The following is a 20,150-nucleotide window of genomic DNA, read 5'->3' as shown; positions in this document are numbered from 1 at the left end:
TGGTTTTGTTTTTGAGGCAGGGTCTCACCATGTAGCCCAGGCTGGCTTTGAACTTACGATCCTCCTCCTGCTTCAGCCTTCTGGGTGCTGAGACTGACAGTCATGTACCACCACGCTTGGCTACAACTTAGCTTTAGAGTTCACAAGTCCTTCTTTCTTTTCTCCCAGAAAAATCTTTTTTCTTTAAATTTTTTAACACAGGGTTTCTCTGTGTAGCTCTGGCTGTCCTGGAACTCATTCTGTAGATCAGGCTGGTCTGGAACTGAGAGATCCACTTGTCTCTGCATCCATAGTACTAGGATTAAAGGCGTGGGTCACTACTGCCCAGCTTCCCAACACAATCTTTTTTCCCCCCTTCGGTTTTTTGAGACAGGGTTTCTCTGTATAGCTTTGGAGCCTGTCCTGGAACTCACTTGGTAGCCCAGGCTGGCCTTGAACTCACAGAGATCCACCTGCCTCTGCCTCCCGAGTGCTGGGATTAAAGGCGTGCGCCACCACCACCCGGCACAATCTTAATTATGAGTATTTTCCTAGTTGCCTGTTAGACTAAATTTGTAAAAATTAAGATTTTTTTATTTTAATTAAACACAGATCAAGATTTTGCACACAGTGAGTCAGGTGTGAATCTGCTGCTTCCACAGCAGATCTCTGCAGCTGGCTCTCCACGCAAAGTGGGATCTTTCAGGACTCAGCTGAGCAACTTCACCTCTGGCTTTTTTTTGGTTTTTTAAACAGGGGTGAGGCCATAGACAGGAGGCCATGTTTGTGATGAATTTGAGACAAGGTCTTCTGTAGTCCAGCTGGCTGCAAACTCACTCTGCAGCTGAGGATGATCTTCAGCTTATGCCAGGGTTACATATGGGCGGCTCCACGACTGAACTGAGGGCTCCCTGCATGGTAGGCAAACACTGTATCACCTGAGCTAACTATGTCCAGCCTCAGTCACACTTGTCTGAATCCGTCTAATCCCTGTCTTAGACACCACCCCCCTGCCCCCGAAAAAAGCCTCAATGTGGATGTAGATGACTTCACTACCAACCTACAAAATGTTACTTGGCCAAGCAAGCATGCCACACCTTACACATTTGCGCCAGTGTAACTGCCACTCAGGGGCCTGCCAGGTTAGAGAGATTCCATGGGCTAGCCATAGCCAATGGTGTTTCTATGGGATCAAGTTGTCTGACACCACGACACGGCAGGAACTTAACTGGTTCCTTCCTTCCACATTGCACCCACCCCATCCTGCATGCCTTGGCAGCTGAAAAGGCAAAGGAAGACAGGTCCTGGGACAAAGGCAGGGCCTGAAGGCCCCAGGCCCAGGAGCAGCGGCACAGTGAATGTGGGGTGAGCTGGCCAGCAGAGCCTTCCTGGTCTCCCTAACCCAAGCTGGCACATCTCCAAATAACCTCTCCTCACACAGTTCTCTCCTGGACCAGAAGGTAAGAGGGTCCCTCCTGTGTGCCACTCAAGCAGAAACCTCCAGGTCCCACACGAGGCAGGAACAGGCTCCTGTTCTTTACGTTCCTAAGCAAACTCAACCTGGGGACAGAACAGTCAGGTGTACCGGATATGTCCTGATTTTCGGATGATCATCAGGCTGTGTGCAACGCCAGCACCTGCTGACGGGCATGAGCATCCCAAAGATGTATTTGGGCAGTAGTGGCCAAGACAAAGAGTTTGCTTGCTGTTGGGGCAGAAACTCTGCTCCTGTTAAAGCTCACGCCTGGGTACCAGATGCAATCTCCTGCTGACACCATTGCCTGCAACAGCGGCAATCCAGGACTGCAGAACTTCGCATTATCCTTCTGCCCATTTGTTCCTCTGCCTGGGTCTCCTCTGGTCTTCAGTGCACATCATAGAGCATCGGATCGGAAGGGGGTGGGGATGAGGGGAGGACAGCGAGAAGGGACAAAGCCCTCCCAAGCCTGGCCTGAGGGGAGGACAGTGAGAAGGGACAAAGCCCTCCCAAGCCTGGCCCATGGCATTTGCTCCCATCTTAACCTCCAGTCCTTCTGACCAGAAAAAGCAGAAGGGGCTTAAGCTGGTGAACCGCAGGCAGGCGCTTACGTGACCAACGGAAGCAGAAGACTTCCCTAAACTTTCTCTGGAATGAGGGCGCTCTCATTACTCCACCGGGGAAGAGGCACCATGACCTCTCCCCCCTGGTTTGGAGGAGGCTGCTCCATGCCATCTGGAACTCAGGCATACCCTGGCCTCTTCTTGCTCCAGGGAAGCACAGCCCTCCAGTCTCTAAGAGGTGGGGACAGGCCCTCTATGGGACTTGACCTGAGACTCCAGCGTCTGTCGTTTCCAAGGCGACAAAGAAGTCGAGTGCACTTGAGGTGGCTGCTAACATCTCTTCCTCCAACACGGAGGGACCCAGATGATCGTTGTTCCTCATGCATCTGGCCAGCAGGAGCCAGGTCAGCCCTCAACCTGCCTTGGGGATGCTAACTGGTTGACACTTGTCGAAGCACGCCCCCCCTCAGTCCTGCTCTAAATCTCTTCAGGTCAGAAGCCAGCCTCTCTCCTTTACTGGAGAGCTGGGGAAGAGCAGAGACTGGTCTGTAGAAAGCAAAGCTCAACCAAGTGGAAAAAATATTCTGTTCCTTGTCCAGAGGAAGAAGCAAAATCAAATCAAACTGAGGCTCCTTTGTGTCCACATCCTTCTTCAAATCTAAGTTTGTCGTATTCTGATGTTTTCTTCACCAGGAGGCCTTGAACTCTCTGAGAGCACTGCAAAGTTTTATGTCATGTCTACTCTTCCAGGAGGATCCAAAGGTTTACGCTTCTCAGGGGAATTTATGGCCCAAAAAAACCACAGAGCCGCTGACATAAGCTTCTGATCACAGACTCTTGGTGAGGACTCAGGACCAAAGTGCTCTTCCTTGGGCCTTCAGCAGGCCAAAGACTTGCTTCTCGGGACCTCCACAGGTCCCTGGTTGGAAGCATGTCCTCTAACGACAGTCACGAGGATCCTTAGACAGTTTAAACTCACTTCCCAGCAGCCCTGGCCTGGCACTAGGCATGTTCCTTCAGCAAAGAGAGTCCAACTCAGAGACTCTGGCCCAAAGCAAGGCCAGTGGCAGACACACCCAGAGCGAGCACGAACCGTCCTAGCTGGGGGGAGGAGGGCAGCTGAGAAAGGGTCCCACGCACTTCAAAATTTCCACGTGACTTAGCCCACTGCAAAACCAGGCGGAACGTTTAACTGTCTCTAACTCACATCAGCTACAGGAGTCCCTGTTTTCCTAAACAAGCTGCGGAGGACCACCTGGGGAGGGTAATGACAGAGCACCACTAGAAAAGCAATCGGGACATCTGACTCAGTCCCCAGATGCTTAGTCACAGATCAAGGTCACCCTGTGATCCAGGTCAAATGTGCCCTGCGTGTATGGTACGCTTAAACCAAGGTGTGTTTTCACTTAGGACCTAAGGGGGCAGAATGTCCAGAAATGAAGAAGTGGGCATCAGAGGCCTCTCCCGTGAACAGTGATACCTTAATTTTGCTGAGTTTCATCTGGATTTTCTTTGACACCAGATCAGACCAGTATTTCTCGCCTAAGAAGTCCCAAAATATTCTTCCAAGCAAGGCATTCACCCAGGCTTCTTGCTCTTCCTCCTCAGAGGGTGGGGCCTCTGGCAACTGGCAAAAGAAGAGAGACTAAATTAGCGTCGGACAACTGGAGACTCAGGCAGGTGCTTATTTTCATAAAGCCTCCAAAGGCCCCTCCTGTGGAAACGAACACGTGACGAGCATCTTCCCTATAAATTACAAGTCCCACAGCATGCTGGAGAGCGAGAGGAGGAGAAAGGAAGCTGGCTGTCACAGCTGTAACCTTCCTTTTGTCTGCTTTCTGCCCCTGCCAGTCCTCCCAGGATGCAGCTGACACCCCCAGCACGAGCTCAGACAGCCCTGCCCGTGCTTCCCCTCTCCACTAACTTGATGGCAACGAGCTATGTATCCAAGCCCGCCTATCCTGAGCTGTCTGTAGAAGCCCGCCTATCCTGAGCTGTCTATCGAAGCCCGCCTATCCTCCTCCCAGCCAGGCTTGGGCCTGCAATTGTCAAGCCCATCCTCATCCAGGAGCAAATGAGTTTCCAATGGCCAGGACTCAAGTTCGGCTTGATCCCAGCAAGGTCAAGACATTCCTGAGGTGTTTAAAAACACTGACATTTGCATTGCTGTACCTCTGAGATACTGAACTCCGCAGAGTCAGGAGTTCCTGAAGCTCTCTCAGCATGCGACAGAGAGGAGAGTAAGGATCACATGGCTGGATAAGAGCTCGGCTCTCAGGACAGATGTGCGCCCCTACCCCATGCCCACCCCTCTACCCACACACAATCTGTCTGAAACATCTGCTGGGACCAGTGCGTAAGCAGCTCTAGCTCCAACTTCCTGGGCTAGCTGCTAGACTATGGAACTGGCCTTGGTGGTCAGCGGTGGGGCTGGCGGAGGAAGGCGGCGGCGGTAGCAGCAGCAGCAGCTAGGAGGGGACCCTGAGAGTGGACGCAAGCGCGTGCTGATGGGCTCGGCACTTACAAGGGTGGCAGCTTTAGTGCCGTTGACCATGGCTGCACACAGGAGTCTGCACACAGCAGACTCCTTAGGTCGCCACATTCGTGCATCTCGACACCCCAGGAAGACAGGAACCCTGCTTCCATCTGAGGAACGAGAGGTCCCTAGTTCATGACTGCAGCCTGACTCTGGGTCTCCGCTTACCCTGTCATGAGGAGGGAGGAATGTCCCTGGATAAGACAGACATTTGCCGAGGTATCTGAATTAGACTACAGCCTTACACAGAAGAGCAAGCTCTTGAAAGATCAAAAACTCTGAAAGTGCAGAAGCCTGGGGTCTGCTCCACTTCCCCTTTGTGATTTATATACACACATCTGGGCTCCACACATGTCACGGGCACACACTGTCCACCCTTCTCCTTCATGCCTTGTGCATATGTGCCACCATGACATGTTCTGTACAACTGACTGTCCACCCGGCTGTGTGCCTCGGCCAGTGGCGTGGCACACAGGTCATTAGGTGCCGAGGATCTGACCTTGCTGCTCTCACTGGCTGTAACACGGTCTATGTCATGTGACAATTTTGAAGCCATACAGACGGCTCAGCCCCCATGCCACAGCACAGCTGCGCCAGTTCTCTGGGAACTAAGGAGTGAGGTGCTCACTCCCATTTTCAGGAACACATCAGTGTCTAGGACATGCTCTAAACGCCTTCAAATCTAGGTGTTCAAGGGCTTCCTTATGGATGTCAGTGACTCATTAACAACAAACGGGCTGGAGGGGCAGCTCAGTTACAGGACTTGCTGCTCTCCAGGGGGTGCACTTCAGTCCTCCACACCCACTGGTGGCTCCCAATGACCTTCAACACCATATGACACCCTCTTCTGGCCTCCACAGGCACCCCACACATGGCATTCACACACACACACACACACACACACACACACACACACACACACACACACACACAAATAAAAAAATTTTAAAACACCCTTGTTTAAAATTGATACATGTTAGCCAGGTAGTGGTAGTGCACGACTTTAAATCCCAGCACTCAGGAGGCAGAGGCAGATGGATCTCTGAGTTCGAGGACAGTCTGGTCTATAGAGCAAGTTCCAGGACAGCCAAGGATACACAAAGAAACCCTGTCTTGAAAACAAACAAACAAACCAAAAGGCTACATGTTGATCCTCCCATTTTAGAGGGTGGCTCTACTTCACTCCAGAGAACTGTATGTGTACTTCCCTAGTGCGACAGTCCTCAGACATCAGCCAAGGCATTTTCCACCAGCAAGATCTGGATGGCAGGACAGAAGCTAGCATCAGCAACTTCTATTCTTTTGTTTTTGTTTTCGAGACAGGGTTTCTCTGTGTAGCTTTTGCCTGTCCTGGAACTCGCTCTATAGACCAGGCTGGCCTTGAACTCACAGAGATCCGCCTGCCTCTGCCTCCTAAGAGCTGGGATTAAAGATGTGTGGCACCAACGCCTGGTGGCATCAGCAACTTCTTAACCATACCACAAGTGTGCATGTATGTGTGTGCTCACTCCCCACCCGCCATCCTGTGCTATCATGGGCAGGCCGAGAGTAACAGGTGCAGCGGCCTACCCCATCAGATTATCTGCACAGGCTTTTGAAGAAACATGACCTGTCTGAGGAATATGGCCCCCAGGCTACGCGGCCAGTGTCAAACCACTACCCACATCAGACACACAGTACTTTTAGTCTTGTGGGCTACCTAGAAGAGGAGGTAGCCTCGTCCCTTTTCAGGAGGGGGCAGGTGTCCTCTACCAGCCTTCCTTCATAAGGCTCATTTTCACAGGAAACAAATTCCACCAAAAAAGCAGCAAGAAACAAAGATTGTTTCACAATGCTGTCCAAGCCAGTGGCATGTGACGGGGCAAACGTCTGAAGGAACTGACAAGCAAGTTCTTTTCCTTGTTAGCAGCTCCTGTAGCTGAGGCAGGCCTCTGCGAGAGCTGCAGAACACTGACAAAGAAGCAAAAGACTTCGCGAATGAAATCAGGACTGCACGGGCTGCAGAACGCATCCCCAGGGGCTGTCATAACAACCTGCATACACATCGCCTGTGGCTGTGGGGAGAAACCTGAGGAGAACAGTCATCGTGCGGCCTCCTCCCTCCACGTGGTTAGGAAGGTGATCTCCCAAGCACGGCGTCCAAAGACAGCGTTTGGGGACGCTGACGTTCCGCAGATGAAGCAAGGCCATTGAGACTGTCTATATAGCTCTTGGGGAGGACTGTATTTAAAATGAACTTCTGGCTGGGAGGTGGTGGCTCATGCCTTTAATCCCAGCACTCAGGAGGCAGAGGCAGGTGGATCTTTGTGAGTTCGAGGCCAGCCTGGTCTACAGAGCGAGACCCAGGAAAAGTACAAAGCTACACAGAGAAACCCTGTCTGGAAAAAAAAAACCTTCTATGCCCAACTCAGCACAGATGTACTCCTTTTTATGGGAGGCCAGGGGTGCCTTTCTGCTGAGAGAGAGAGCAAGCCTCTGCCCCCGAGTTTGGCACATGTGGCAGCCTGGCCCAAGAGCAGACACAGCAGGACACTACCTTCACACGTGCATGCCTGTTTCTCCTGACTTTAAAACAATGCATATTCATTATAGAACACAGACATGATCTCTTCCCAGACAGAGCAGAAACATTTTCACTCTATTTTATTTAAGTATCCTCCCCACCTCCTGCCACCCTCACACATCTTAAAGGCCCATGATGACTTAAACTGGCAAGCCTCTCACTTCAGCCTCCTGAGTACTAGGATGACAGACATGCGCCACCAAGTCCAATTTCAGCCTTTTTCCAGTGTATCAATATTTTTAAAACGGTAATGGATCAGGGTAATAGCATGTGCCTTTAATCTCAGCACTTGGAGGCAGAGGCAGGCAGATTTCTGTGAGTTAGAGGCCAGGCTGGTCACTACATAGTAAGACCATGTCTGGCTCCCCTCTACCTACCCCCACAAAAAATGGTTTTATAAGACAGAGTCTCATGTAGCCCAGGCTGGCCTTGAACTCATTCTGTAGAGGAGGATGGACCTTGACTTCTGATTTTCTTGCCTCCATCTTCTAAGAGCTAGGATTACAGGGCTGTGGCACCAGGCCTGACCAATGTATCAATACCATACTTTCATTTTTAGGGACACCCCTCCCCTGAGACAGGGTTTCTTTGTGTAACAATCCTGGCTGTCCTGGAACAAGATTTTTGTTATTTTTAAAAAGTGTGTGTGTGTGTGTGTGTGTGTGTGTGTGTGTGTGTGTGTGTGTTTAGGTTTGGGCACTTGAGTGCACTTCCAGAGCCCTGGAAGCCCAAAGGTATTGGATCCCCTGGAGGTAGAGTTACAAGCAGTTGTCAGCTCTGGGAATTGAACTTGGGTCCTCTGCAAGAGCAGTATGCACTCTGTATGGCTGAGTCATCTCTCCAGCCCCCATATGCTTTTCTTTGAAATGTCTATCCAGATCCTTGACCCACTTTAAAATTTATTTTAAATTTTTTTTGCCTACACGTATGTCTGTGCACCATGTTCATATCTGGTACCTGTAGAGACCAGATGAGGGTTTCGATACTCTGGGACTGGAGTTACAGACAGTTGTGAGCCACCATGTGGTTGCTGTGACTTGAACCCGGATCGTCTAGATCTCTCCAGCCTCTTAACCCATTGATTGTGTGTTCATGTTCGTGTGTGTGCAAGCATGTGTGTAGGAAGGCCACAGGTCTACTCTGGATACTGTCTCTTAGGCTGCCCACCTTGGTTTTTGAGACAGGGTCTCTGTGTGGGACCTGAGAGACACTGGGGTAGGCGAGACTGGCTGGTCAGCGAGCTGAGACTCCACCTGTCTGTGTACTCGGGGATGGGATTACAGGCACATGGCACCACATCTGGCTTTTTTGTGTGGGTTCCATGTGAAATTCATGTTATCATGTTAGCAAGCAAGCACTTACCAACTGAGCTTTGATTCTAGACCCCTTTACACATGCCTTTGTATGTGTGTCTGTGGTGTGTGTATGCATATGCATGTGTGTGCATGTATGTGCACGTGTGTGCATGTATGTGCACGTGTGTGCATGGAGCCCAGAGATCAATAATGGGAATCTTGACCACTTCTCTACCTTATTAGTTTATAAAGATTTCTCTCTTAATGGTGTGGGGGGAGGGGAAGCACACATGAGCACAGTTACTGAGGCCAAAGGAGTCTATCAGATGCCCTGGAGCTGGAGTGGCAGACTGTGATCCCCTGATGTGGGTACTGGGAACCCAATGGGTCCTCTGCACAAGCAGTCCGCACTTTTAACTGCTCAGCCATCTCTCTAGTCCTCACACTTTATTATTTGAGACGGTCTCTCAAAGAACCTAGTGCTTATCAACTAAACTAAGCTGGCTGTCCACTGAACTACCTGTCTCTTCCTCCCTAGCTAGGGGTTACAGATGCACCATGCCTGACTTTGCTGGGTGCTGGGGAATCCAGGTCCTCGTGAAGCAGGTACTTCTACTGAGTGGACCATCTTCCTATCCCTTTACCCTTTTTTCTTTAAATTTTTTTTTAAAAATATATTTTTATTTTATATGCATTGGTGTTTTGCCTGCATGTACGTCTGTGTGAGGGTGCCAGATCTTAGAGTTACAGACAGTTGTTAGCTGCTATGTGGGTGCTGGAAATTGAACCTGGGTCCTCTGGAAAGAGCAGTCAATGCTCTTAACTGCTGAGCCATCTCTCCAGTTCCCTTTACCTATTTCTTAATTCAATTATTTACATCCTAATATTGAGCCATAGAACTCCTTTATATATTTTGGCTATTAGACCCATATTAGAGAAACAGTTTGCAAATGTTTTTTCCTACTCTGTGGGTTATCTTTTAAAAATAACTATTTTATTTTTGTGCATCTATATGTGTCTGTATGGAGTGTGTGCCACACATGTGCAGGCAACTAGGGAGCCCAAAGAAAGCGTCAGATCCCTGGGAGCTGGAGTTACAGGCAGCTGTGAGGCACCTGATGTGAGTACTGAGAAGCGAGCACAGGTCCTCTGGGGAGCAGTGGGTGCTCTTAACCCCTGGACCATCTCTCTAGTGCCTGTTTTTTTTTTTTTTTAAACTAGAAAAATTGCTTTTATTACATTTTGTTTTATTTGTATTTAGTGTGTAGGAGTGAGTCTCTCTACCATGTGAGTTCTGGGACTGAACATCAGGCTTGGTAGCAGGCACCTGTACCCATCACGCCATCTGGCTAGGCCTCTTTCAATGCTCTTGATGGTACCGTTTATAGCACCAAAGGTCTGGGTTTGGATGGAGCCCAAGAAGGGCCTCTAGGCAGCCTGGGCATGGCAAACATGGCTCTGGCAGGCCTTGCCCTTCTCCCCAATTCCCTCTACCTTGCTAAATAAAAACCATTTGATCATACTCCTAAAGCTAGACACCCAGGTCTAGTCCCTTTTTTGGCCACTTCCTCCTCCTGGGGCTAACCACCAAGGTCCAGCTACCGAAGTGTTGGGATTCAGCAATCAAGACCCCCTTTGGCTCACCTAATTAACATGTCCAATTAAAATTAGACACCTCATCCTAACACAGGGTTTCCCCCTGTATCTTTATAAACCGCCGTTTTCCTATGGGCCATGTCTGTCTCCTCTATCCAGAGGCAGTCCCTTGTCCTTCTGGGACAAATACCCCTTCTACCTCTCCCTTGTTCCCGTCCCCTTCTCCCTTGTCCTCTGTCTCCTGTCTTTGTCTCTTATCCCTGACCTCTGTCCCTCTGGGGCAAAAAAGTCTCCTTTGTGCCGAGAACTTGGTCTTGGGGGTCCTGGGCCGATACCTTGTCATTACAGCCCAATTTACTTTACTTTGGTTGTTTGCTCATGTGGTCTTAAGTAGGACCTTTATTTTTCTCTTTTTGCTTCATTAGGTTATTTTAAGCAGACTTGAACTCTTGTTTTTCTCTTAGTCTCCTTTGTGCTAGAGTTACTGATGTGTACCCCCATACCCTGCTCAGGAGGTTTCATCTAACTCAAGATTTAGTTCTGTTCTGTGCTTTATGGTTTTATCCTTTACCTTGAGGTCTGTGACCTCTGTGAGGTAATTCTGCAAGGAGTGTGAGGCAGGAGTTCAACTTCATGCTTCTGCCTGTGGCTATTTAATTGTTCCCACATCATTTACTAAAAAGACTATTCGAGACGACTCAGCAGGTAAAGGTACTTGTCACCAAGCTCGATGACCTGAGTTTTTGTTTGCTTGTTTATTTATTCATTTACTTTTGTGACAGGGTCTCACTATGTAACCCTGGCTGTACCAGAACTCACTATGTAGACTAGACTGACCTCGAACTCAAAGATTTACCTGCCTCTGTTTCCCGAGTACATCACCATGCCCAGCTATGACCAGAGTTAATCCCTGGGACCCACATGGTACAAAGACAGAACTGACTCCAGAAAGTCGGCCTCCTATTTCCATGGCATATGTACATTTAATATGTATACACACACATACTAAACACATGTAAAAAAACTTACAAAATAAAAACTACTCTTTTCCTTGCTGATTTTTCTTGGCATTCCTGTCTCCTTTAAATTTTTATTTTTAAATTGGACACACTGCTTCACATCTTTAATTTATAATAAGCATTTTTCCATTTCCAGTTTTACATGTTTGAAAAACCCACTTTGAGAGGAAAAGCGCAGCCTTGGAAACCTCTATCAGGTTCAGGTCCCCTGGTCTCCAGCTGATGCTTGTCCACATAATTCTTATCCTCTGAAACACAGGTGGTACCATTCTCTACCCCGGAGCAGCCTAGGGTGTCTTTATCGTTCCCTCAGCCCTCCCATGAAAAAGAAGAGACGTGCTTCACACCATCTGAGCACCGCAGTCCCCCACCTGGAGGATGGGCACACACTCCTGCCCAGGCAGTCTTCTCTCCCAGCAGCCAAGTCCAAGGCACACTCCCTGGCCTCAAATGTAGGGCATGTGTGCAGCCAACCTGCAGGGTGTCCCCCGAACCCCACCTCCCGACACACCCATAAACCACAAGTAAGATTGTCCCACCCGGAGACATTTTAAAAGGATTTTTTTGAATTATGACTTAAATCACCTAAAACCAGACATTAGACATCTAGAAACCAGTGTTACTTTATAATTCAAATGCAGCTTAATAGCTTTAAGTTGTTTCTATACCAAATCTTCTGATCTTGTATTTAATTATTATGGGTAAGTTAACTGCCAGTAGTGTCTAGAACTGTTTCATACACAGTGTAAAGGAATGTTCCACAACAGGCCACAGGCTAGCATTGTGTGTGAAACAACTTAAAGCTATTAAGCTGCATTTGAATTATAAAATCATACTAGACAGACTATTGAGGAGAACACGTGACTTCAAGCTTCTGGGTCATGTAGGTTCTTACCCATAGGAAGTACTTAGAGCCTTCAGAGGACAGAGTCTGGCTCCATTACCGACACTGTGAACGACTTAAGGGACACAATAGTTTCTCTTCTCTGTGAGTTCACAGGGTGAGGAGGAAAGGAAAGATGCTCTGTACTTTTTCATTGCGCCTATACTGTAGACATTTATTTAAGCGAGGTGCTGAAGGGCCGACCAGTGAGTGGCCTAGCAGTAAGAGCAAGCCAAGCCTGACAACCTGGAACCCACATGGAGGGGGGAGAACCAGCCCCTGCAAGGTGTCTTCTGCCTTCTATGTGTGCACCTGGAAGAGGTTAGGTGAGACTTGTGGGGACAGAGAGGGCTCAGAGAAGAAGAAAGGTGGAGTTGCCAGGGAGTCACCAGCCAGACACGGAGGAGGCAGGATGAGCAGGTATGGAGAGATGAGGTAAAGACCTACATGTCAGAACATAGATTAAAAGATACGCGTTAATCTAAGTTACAAGAACTAGTTAGGAGCAAGCCTAAGCTAAGGCCGAGCATTTATAATTAACAGTAAGTCTCCATGTTATTATTTGTGAGCTGGTGGTCCCAGTGAGAAAGTTCATCTGGGTGTTTTGAACTGGGGTTCAGCTCCTGAGCACCAGAGACCTAACACTGGCCTATTCACCCTGTAACCAGCTGGCTAACTCATTGAGCACTGGGCATCACAACTTAAAGGGTGATGAATGTGCAGCTGTGCTTAGAATACTCTGGAGCCCTACCTTCTGGGACAGAAACGTTTTGACTATGGTGTGTAAGAGGGAGCAGGAAGGGGAGATGGCAGGAAGTGGGGGTAAACAGAACAAAGTGTCCCAAGCCCCCCCTGTGTGAAAGAGGGGATATGTGAATCTGGGTGAACATCTGGGGCCTGGCCAAGTCTGAAAACATAATTTGGAGCAACTTGAGGAAATGTCAACTGTTCTTTTGTGTCTCTGACCCCTTTAAGATCCCCCTTTTGGACTTATGATGCTGAAGGTGATATGGACTTGAGGAAATGTCCTAATTTTGGCTGAAGGGATGAACACTGATAATACCCAAAAGGTCCACCTTTGGTGAGGTCAGAGAAATGGGCAGTGCCATACCTTCCTGGTAGGAATGAACACTGGTGTGACTATTAGGGATGGAATTTGGCAATCTCTAACCAAAGCACATGTGCATTCACTTCTGGCCAAGAATCCTGCTTTCAGGATTTCAGCACTGAGGACACCCCAACAACGTGAAAGCACACTCACATGTTATTCATCCGGCACTGCCAGAAATGGCAGAATACTGGGGAAAACCTTAAACTACAGAACATGCACCCATCGGAGTCTCTGGATCTGTCTAAAAAGATGAGAGTGAATTCTATGAATGGATACAGTGATTTCAGAAAGTGTTTGAGAATGGACCACAGTACACAAAACTTTGGATAAAACAGAAGATGGAATGATACATGCAGACAACAAATCAGACACTAAGCACTTGCCTGTCTGAGAGTGAACAGGGGCAGCAGAGAAATGGGGGAACCACGTTAGTATTTCATAGGGTGTGAATCATTTGCTCAAATCACAAAAGTAATATGAAATTGGCACAGCATCAGCTCTGCTAACTCACAGTAGTGCAGGAGCACCGTGTGGGACAGGAACACCATGTAGTACAGGACAGGAGCACCGTGTGGGACAGGACAGGAGCACCGTGTGGGACAGGAGCACCGTGTGGGACAGGACAGGAGCACCGTGTGGGACAGGACAGGAGCACCGTCTGGGACAGGACAGGAGCACCGTGTAGTGCAGGACAGGAGCACCATGTAGGACAGAAGCACTGTGTCGTGCAGGACAGGAGCACCGTGTGAGACAGGAGCACCGTGTGGGACAGGAGCACCGTGTAGTGCAGGACAGGAGCACTGTGTAGTGCAGGACAGGAGCACCGTGTGGGACAGGAGCACCCTGGCATTTTCATTTTCCACCTACCATACTTTCCCTTGGGAAGGGCGGGGCCTATGCCCTTCTCCTTGACCAGATGCAGGAGCTTCCAGGACCGCCCTGATCAACAGCAGCAGCCTAGCGTCTGCTTCCTGCTTTCCCTAGGAATGCTTGCCTGAAGGAACCCAGGCCACAGAGGAAGGCCCGAGGCCCCAGCCCCCAGCCCTGGCTGGGCTCCACTCCACAACTAGAATCCACCTGTGTTCCACGAGGGCCCTTCCTCCCGGCAGCGGGTCATTCTCCGTCCTCCCCGGTGACTGCGCAGAGTGGCCGGAAGTCCTCCCCTGCCTCCCCTGATGAAATCACAAATTTGTGAGGAAAACAAATAGTAGCTATTATTTGAAGCAACCACCTTGGGTTGTTTGTTTCACCGTGACGGACCACTAGACTAACACCTGCACCTAATTCAAGGACGCCCACACTACCAGACCCCAAGATATGGCCCCGACACACTTTAGGCAGGCCAAGCAGATTTGGGGAGCCCTGCACTGAAGCTCATGCACTTTCTTCAAATGCCTGTTGGAGACAGTGACCCCCACACATTCCTATGCAATTCTATCTCTCTGGTTTCCTGGAGCATGGCAGTTATCATTAAATTAATAAGGGTGGGGAGTGGGGGGTGTTTCCTCTCTTGAGCTGGAGCTTCTAAGTGGGCTCCAGGTACTGGGCTCAGGTCATCAGGATTGTACAGCAAGTGCTGTATCCACTGAGCCATCTCCAGGCACTATGTTTTCAGTTTTTTCTTTAAAGATAGGCTCTCACTGTATAACCCAGGATGGCAATCCTCCTGACTCAGCCTTGTGAGTGTTAGGATTATAATAGTGTGCCACCATGCTCAGCTTTGTTTTTATTTTTTAATAATAATAATTATTATTATTGTTATTATTGTTTTGTTTTTTGAGACAGGGCTTCATTGTGTAGCCCTGGCTGTCCTAGAACTTTCTCTGTAGACCAGGCTGGCCTTGAACTCAGAGACCTGCCTGCCTTTGCTTCCTGCGTGCTGGGATTAAAGGTGTGTGATTAAAGGTGTGTGCCACCACTGCCCGGCTTTGTTATGATTTTTAATGTGAGAAAACCATTCAGAAAGATTTTTATCAACCTTGCCATGTAGTGTACAGTTCTTCTTGGATCTGATGAGATCAAGACAACTGATGTCCTTAGATAAAGAGAACGTGAGGAGGAGGGAGCTGTCACAGGCAACAAGGACACTTCTAGAAGAGAGGATGTCACCTACTCTAGCCTAGAGGGAAGTCTTTCACCAGAGCTGGTAATTCAGAGTGTGTGTGGAGGCAGTGAGCTTGAGGCCAGCAAAGCCACATGATCTTGGAGCTGACAAGTTCACATGGGTCAGGTCTGCGGTCGGTCACCTCCACACAGAAGAGATTCCACAGAACAAGTAAACCAAAGGGCAGCCAGAGGCAGAAGAGGAAGGCACCACGTTCCTCATTAAAGACAGCAGTCTGGCCATGACAAGAGGTCAAACATGATGGACTACCCATGAGAAGAGGCTGGGGAACTGCAGGCAGGACCTCAAAATGGTGGGGCACAGCAGAGGCAGGAGGCCTCCGGTACAGGCTGACCTCAGAGTGCTCCTCAGCACGACAGTGCCAGCAGTCCGGGGGCATCAGAGTCACGGGTGACATTTAGGTACACTCCACTACCCAGCCGCTGTATACCTGAGCAACCTAACTTCTCTCGGCTCGGCTTCCCATCGCCATCAAGGAGAGATTTGCTTTGTGAGGATTTTCTTGGGATTAGAGTCATTCTAGAGTTCCCAGACAAGTCTGGTGTACGGCAGTGTGTATTAACAATCATGTTCTGAGTGACTTAAGTCAAAGTCCAGCTGGTTACACTCTGAAGTCGTTCTTATGCTAAATCTTCCAAAGCAGTGACAGAGCAGAGGACCACCTACAACTTCGAAGACACTGGATTCTACTACCAGTGACCCCATGACCTTCCTACCTGAGCCTGTTGTCAGGTGCAAAAACTAGGCCTCACTCACTCCAGTCTCCTTTTCTCTCACATCCCACATCTGTCCATCAGCAAAACCAGTTAGTTCTCCTCCCAACCACCCACTAGCACCTGCCTCTCAGCCCACCTTTCCATGGCTTCCCACCCACTCCTTCCCCCACAGCCTTTCTCCATGGAGTCACTTAAGCTTAGAACAATGGTACTCCCTGTTCAAACCCTCCCAGCACCCCCATCTCCCTCAGAACAGACAGGAGGAGGCCCCGCCCACCCTCCACAGCCGCTACCCCTCCCTTCTCTCCCTTGCTTGCTGCCCACCCACACTGGCTCAATGCTGTCCCTTGAGTATCCCAACTGCATTCCTGCTGCGGAGCTTTTGCAGACAGTGGGGCCCCTTCTGGGATGTCCCTCTGGCATGTATCACTGTGGCTCACTGACCACCTCCTCAAAGAGACCCAGATAACACAAACAGTAGTGAGGCCTTTCTCCATCACCTTTAACGAAGCTTCAGCTCTTCCCGCCACCCAATGCTCACTCTGTGCCGTCTCCCTGAACACGAGCTCTGAGAGAACACAGGCCTCTCCACGTCTAGCTCATCACCATGTCTTTGGAACCTGGACTCGGGAGGCCTGGCATGAATCCCTCGCCCATGAAGGTGAGTGTAAGGAGAGCGGAAAGGCCCGCCTGGCGGCTTTACCTTCTTCCCAGCTGTGGGGCTGCTCTCCGCACTCAGCACAGGGCTCCTGTGGGGGCTTCGCTCGTCCTGGGGCACACACCTGCCCATGTACACGCTGTAGTCCAGGAGCACCTTCTGCCGCACGCTGCCCACCAGCTCCTTCTGCTTGGGCTGGGACATCATCTCCTCCACGCTGCCTTTGCTGCTGCTTCGGCTATGGGTCAGGTGCCCCGAGGGGCTGCCATGTCTGCTGTGGGTGGGCAAAAGCCCTGGGGTGAGAAGTCAGAGCTATTAACACAGACGGAAAACAGGGCCAGGAATAAACAAAACACCCATGACTTAAATGGAAAAGCAGCTAAAATGCCACATGATTTTTAAAAACCTTTACCCTAAAGAATACTTTCTGCTCTAACATTAGATGATTTTTAGAATGTTTTTTTTTTCTTTTTTTTTGCTTTGAGGTAATTTTGGAATGGGGGCAGCACAGTACGCCAGGTGGCTATCTTTTTCTTTGCTCCCAGTGATCTTTTAGGAAAACATAAAACACAGCACCAATGTACCCTCCAGTCAGGGAGGAGCTGTTGATGTTAACAGAGCAAACGGAGGGTGGGCAGGAAGCTAATGATTGTCCATCCACAGCTCAGGGCATTTCAAAGATGCCATCTCTCATTCAACAGATCACTCATCACACACCTTCTCTGGACCTACTCCACGCTAACCAGGAGAACAAGGCAGAATCACTGCCCTTGACTTAGACACGTGGGAAGGTAAGTCACAGCTGCCTGTAACCAGCATTGCCCAAGGCTGCTGGCCTGGCACTGACATCCACCAGGGACACCTGCACTATCTTTTGAGCAAAGAGTTGCCATTTTCCTTGGCCTAGCGGAAGAACACTCCAGACAGAGAACAGCCCTCGAAGAAGCAAGATTCAGGGAAGCCCCATGAAGACACACAAAGGAAAGGAAGTGTGGGCGGAGGGAAGGGCAGGAGCCTGACGGTCAAGTGCCTGGAGCGTGACCCCAGGTTCAGTTCATCATGCTGAAGCAGAAGGTTTTAAGCATGAAGTGCTGACACCGATCGATTGGCCCAGGTGTCTGTGTGAGCAAGGACAGAGAGGTAAAGATCAAGGCGGTCAGGGGGTGTTTGCCCATTTCCAGCCATCTGAATGGCGCTCTCTCTGGTTGTACAACCACTTGGGAAGGCTACTTTAACTTGGGGTTTTTGTCTTGTTTTTTAGCTAGGTTCTTTCCAGGACTACCTCAAGTTTTACCTAGAATTCAAACTTTTTATAATCTTTTATCATTCTCAAACCACTTCAAAGTTTAACATTATTTAAATGTCAGAATGATGCTATATCCCCAACCACACTTTTTTTTTTTAATAAAACCTAAATGCAATGTGGTATCTTGGATTGGAATTTAGAAGAAGAGAAGGACTTTAAGAGAAAATGCAGTAATCAAAATAAACTCTAGAGTTTAGTTAATAAATAAAAAATGGGCTGGAGAGATGGCTCAGAGGTTAAGAGCAACAACTGCTCTTCCAGAGGTCCCGAGTTCAATTCCCAGCACCCACACAACCATCTGTAATGAGATCTGGCACGCTCTCCCGTATACATAATAAATAAATAAATCTAAAAAAAATGAATAAAAAACAATTTAAAAAGACAGAGCCAAGAACACTCCTCCCCCTATTCGAGGTCAGGAGAGGAAAACCCGACTATAGCAAGGCTATTGTCCCCTGCCACGGGGCAGCGTCTTCACTTGGGGTGGCACAGAGCACAGGAGCTAACACCATTCTAGATTTCATGGCTGCCTCTTGGTAACATCACACTGGAACTGTGCTGGAGAGCTCATGGCTTTCCGCTCTCTCCGGGTTCTGTTCCTCCTGCAGCTACTTCTGACTAAACTAGACCTGAGTGCTAAAATTTGGAATCTCCATCCTTGCTTGGGTCTCCTGAGTCAGAACCTGCACCGTGAGTTGCCAATGAAACCTGTCTCTAAGTGATGGCATCCCTGAGAGAGAGGACAGGCCTGAGCCAGCCAGCAAGACTTCCTCCATCGTGCGGTATTTAGAGGCGCCTGGTCTCGGAGACTGAACACCGGTGTCACCTGATAACAAGCCAGCTGGGCAGTGGCTGTTCATACATTAATTTCCATCATTTTAGTCAAAGGCTCAGAAAGGCTAACCTTTCTGATACGTGTAATATTGATACTCAAGGAAGAACGTCTTTAGTGTGCAAATCGTCCAGCAGCTGGGCAGTGGCTTTGGAATACAGGACAGTCTTCACCCGTCGCCTGAAGTTCCACCTCAACTCACAGTGTTTTAAGGTAACTTGGGCTAATCGAGGTATCGATGGAGTGAGAGCGGAGTCTTGCTTGATTTCAGTGTACGGAGGGCGCCCAGGCCTTCCACACTCCTGGCTCCTACCATTGACTGTATTGTGTCAGAAGTGCAAGTCATTAAAAAGAACCAAATACAGCTGGGCATGGTGGCACACGCCTTTAATGCCAGCACTCGGGTGGCAGAGGCGGGGATCTCACTATGTAGCTCTGGCTGGCCTGGGATTCACTACGTGAACTAGGCTAGCTTCAAACTCACAGGGATCCACCTGCCTGACTCCCTAGTCCTGAGATTAAAGGTGTGTACCACCATGCTCTGCTCTTACCACTTTCTTCAGACAAGGGTCTCCTGGAGCTGCTTTGATGAGAATACTAAGAAAAGAGAGTCCCGGATGCCACCACAGGCTAACCACATATACCCACAAATGGACCATCACCGGAACAACGACTCAGTACCAGGGGCGGTAGTGGTTACTGTGGAAGGTACGCATGTCATGGCAACACACTGGGGTGGTAGAGCAAAAGGAACTGAAGGTGGCTGCCTGCCTGCCACCCCCTCCTCCCCTTCCCACAAGCCCTTTAAACACAAACCCACTTAGCACAAACGCTACTACCTGATTTACTTCCAGAAACCCCGGGCAGCTTCTTGAGGTCTGACTTCAGTTTAGACGCCAGGACGAACCTCCTAAACCATTCCTCTTTTTCCCGGCCAGTCCTCCCAAACAGATACAGTGTCGGGTCTCTCTGGCTAGACTTCGTCCCCTCTTGAGGCTGGGGTGGCTTCTTAACGTCTTCACTCGCCAGCTCTTTCTCAGCAGGTGGCTTCTCCTCACCAGTGTCCCTGTCCGTCTGAGCCTTGGACATAAAGTCATCTTGCCGACCAAGCTCGATACAAATGGGGTACTTTTTATTCCAGATTCGTTTGCGAGCCAGACTTTTAGGTACAAGATAAATCTACGGAGAAAAGCAAATGGTGATTTACGTACTACAGACTGTCTACTTTGTGCATCTATATTACATGTATCAGAAAGGTTAGTCTTTCTGAGCCTTTGACTAAAATGCTAGAATAAGTAACCCTTACCACCTGTCTATAACCTGACTGTAGAATGCAAAATTTTTAGAAATGACTTGTTATTCCTCAAAATTCCGAAGTGTACATATTTCAGAAGTACACAAGAACTATAAATACCTTTCATTCTTAGGTAGCAGTAGCAGAGTAGTAACATTACTCTGATTATTATCAGATAGGCTTGGATACCAACTGGG

At 49.1% G+C, this 20,150-nt stretch overlaps 1 protein-coding gene across 3 annotated transcripts in view; it reads right to left on the bottom strand.

Annotated features, from left to right (window-relative positions):
* Positions 1-20,150, bottom strand: part of Tex2 (testis expressed 2) — a 121,107-nt gene that overhangs the window by 28,581 nt on the left and 72,376 nt on the right. For all 3 annotated transcript variants that reach the window (XM_028865195.2, XM_028865196.2, XM_037201217.1), the window contains exons 4-6: positions 19,499-19,838; positions 16,567-16,814; positions 3,500-3,646 (exon numbers count right to left, since the gene is read on the bottom strand). In XM_028865195.2, coding sequence (XP_028721028.1) covers positions 3,500-3,646; positions 16,567-16,814; positions 19,499-19,838 — 735 coding nt within the window. The remainder of the gene's footprint in view (positions 1-3,499; positions 3,647-16,566; positions 16,815-19,498; positions 19,839-20,150) is intronic.

Source organism: Peromyscus leucopus, chromosome 8b, assembly GCF_004664715.2.
Source record: "Peromyscus leucopus breed LL Stock chromosome 8b, UCI_PerLeu_2.1, whole genome shotgun sequence".
Classification (NCBI taxonomy): Eukaryota; Metazoa; Chordata; class Mammalia; order Rodentia; family Cricetidae; genus Peromyscus; species Peromyscus leucopus.
The sequence above is the reverse complement of the archived record's forward strand: the minus strand, read 5'-3'. Positions and strand labels throughout refer to the sequence as shown.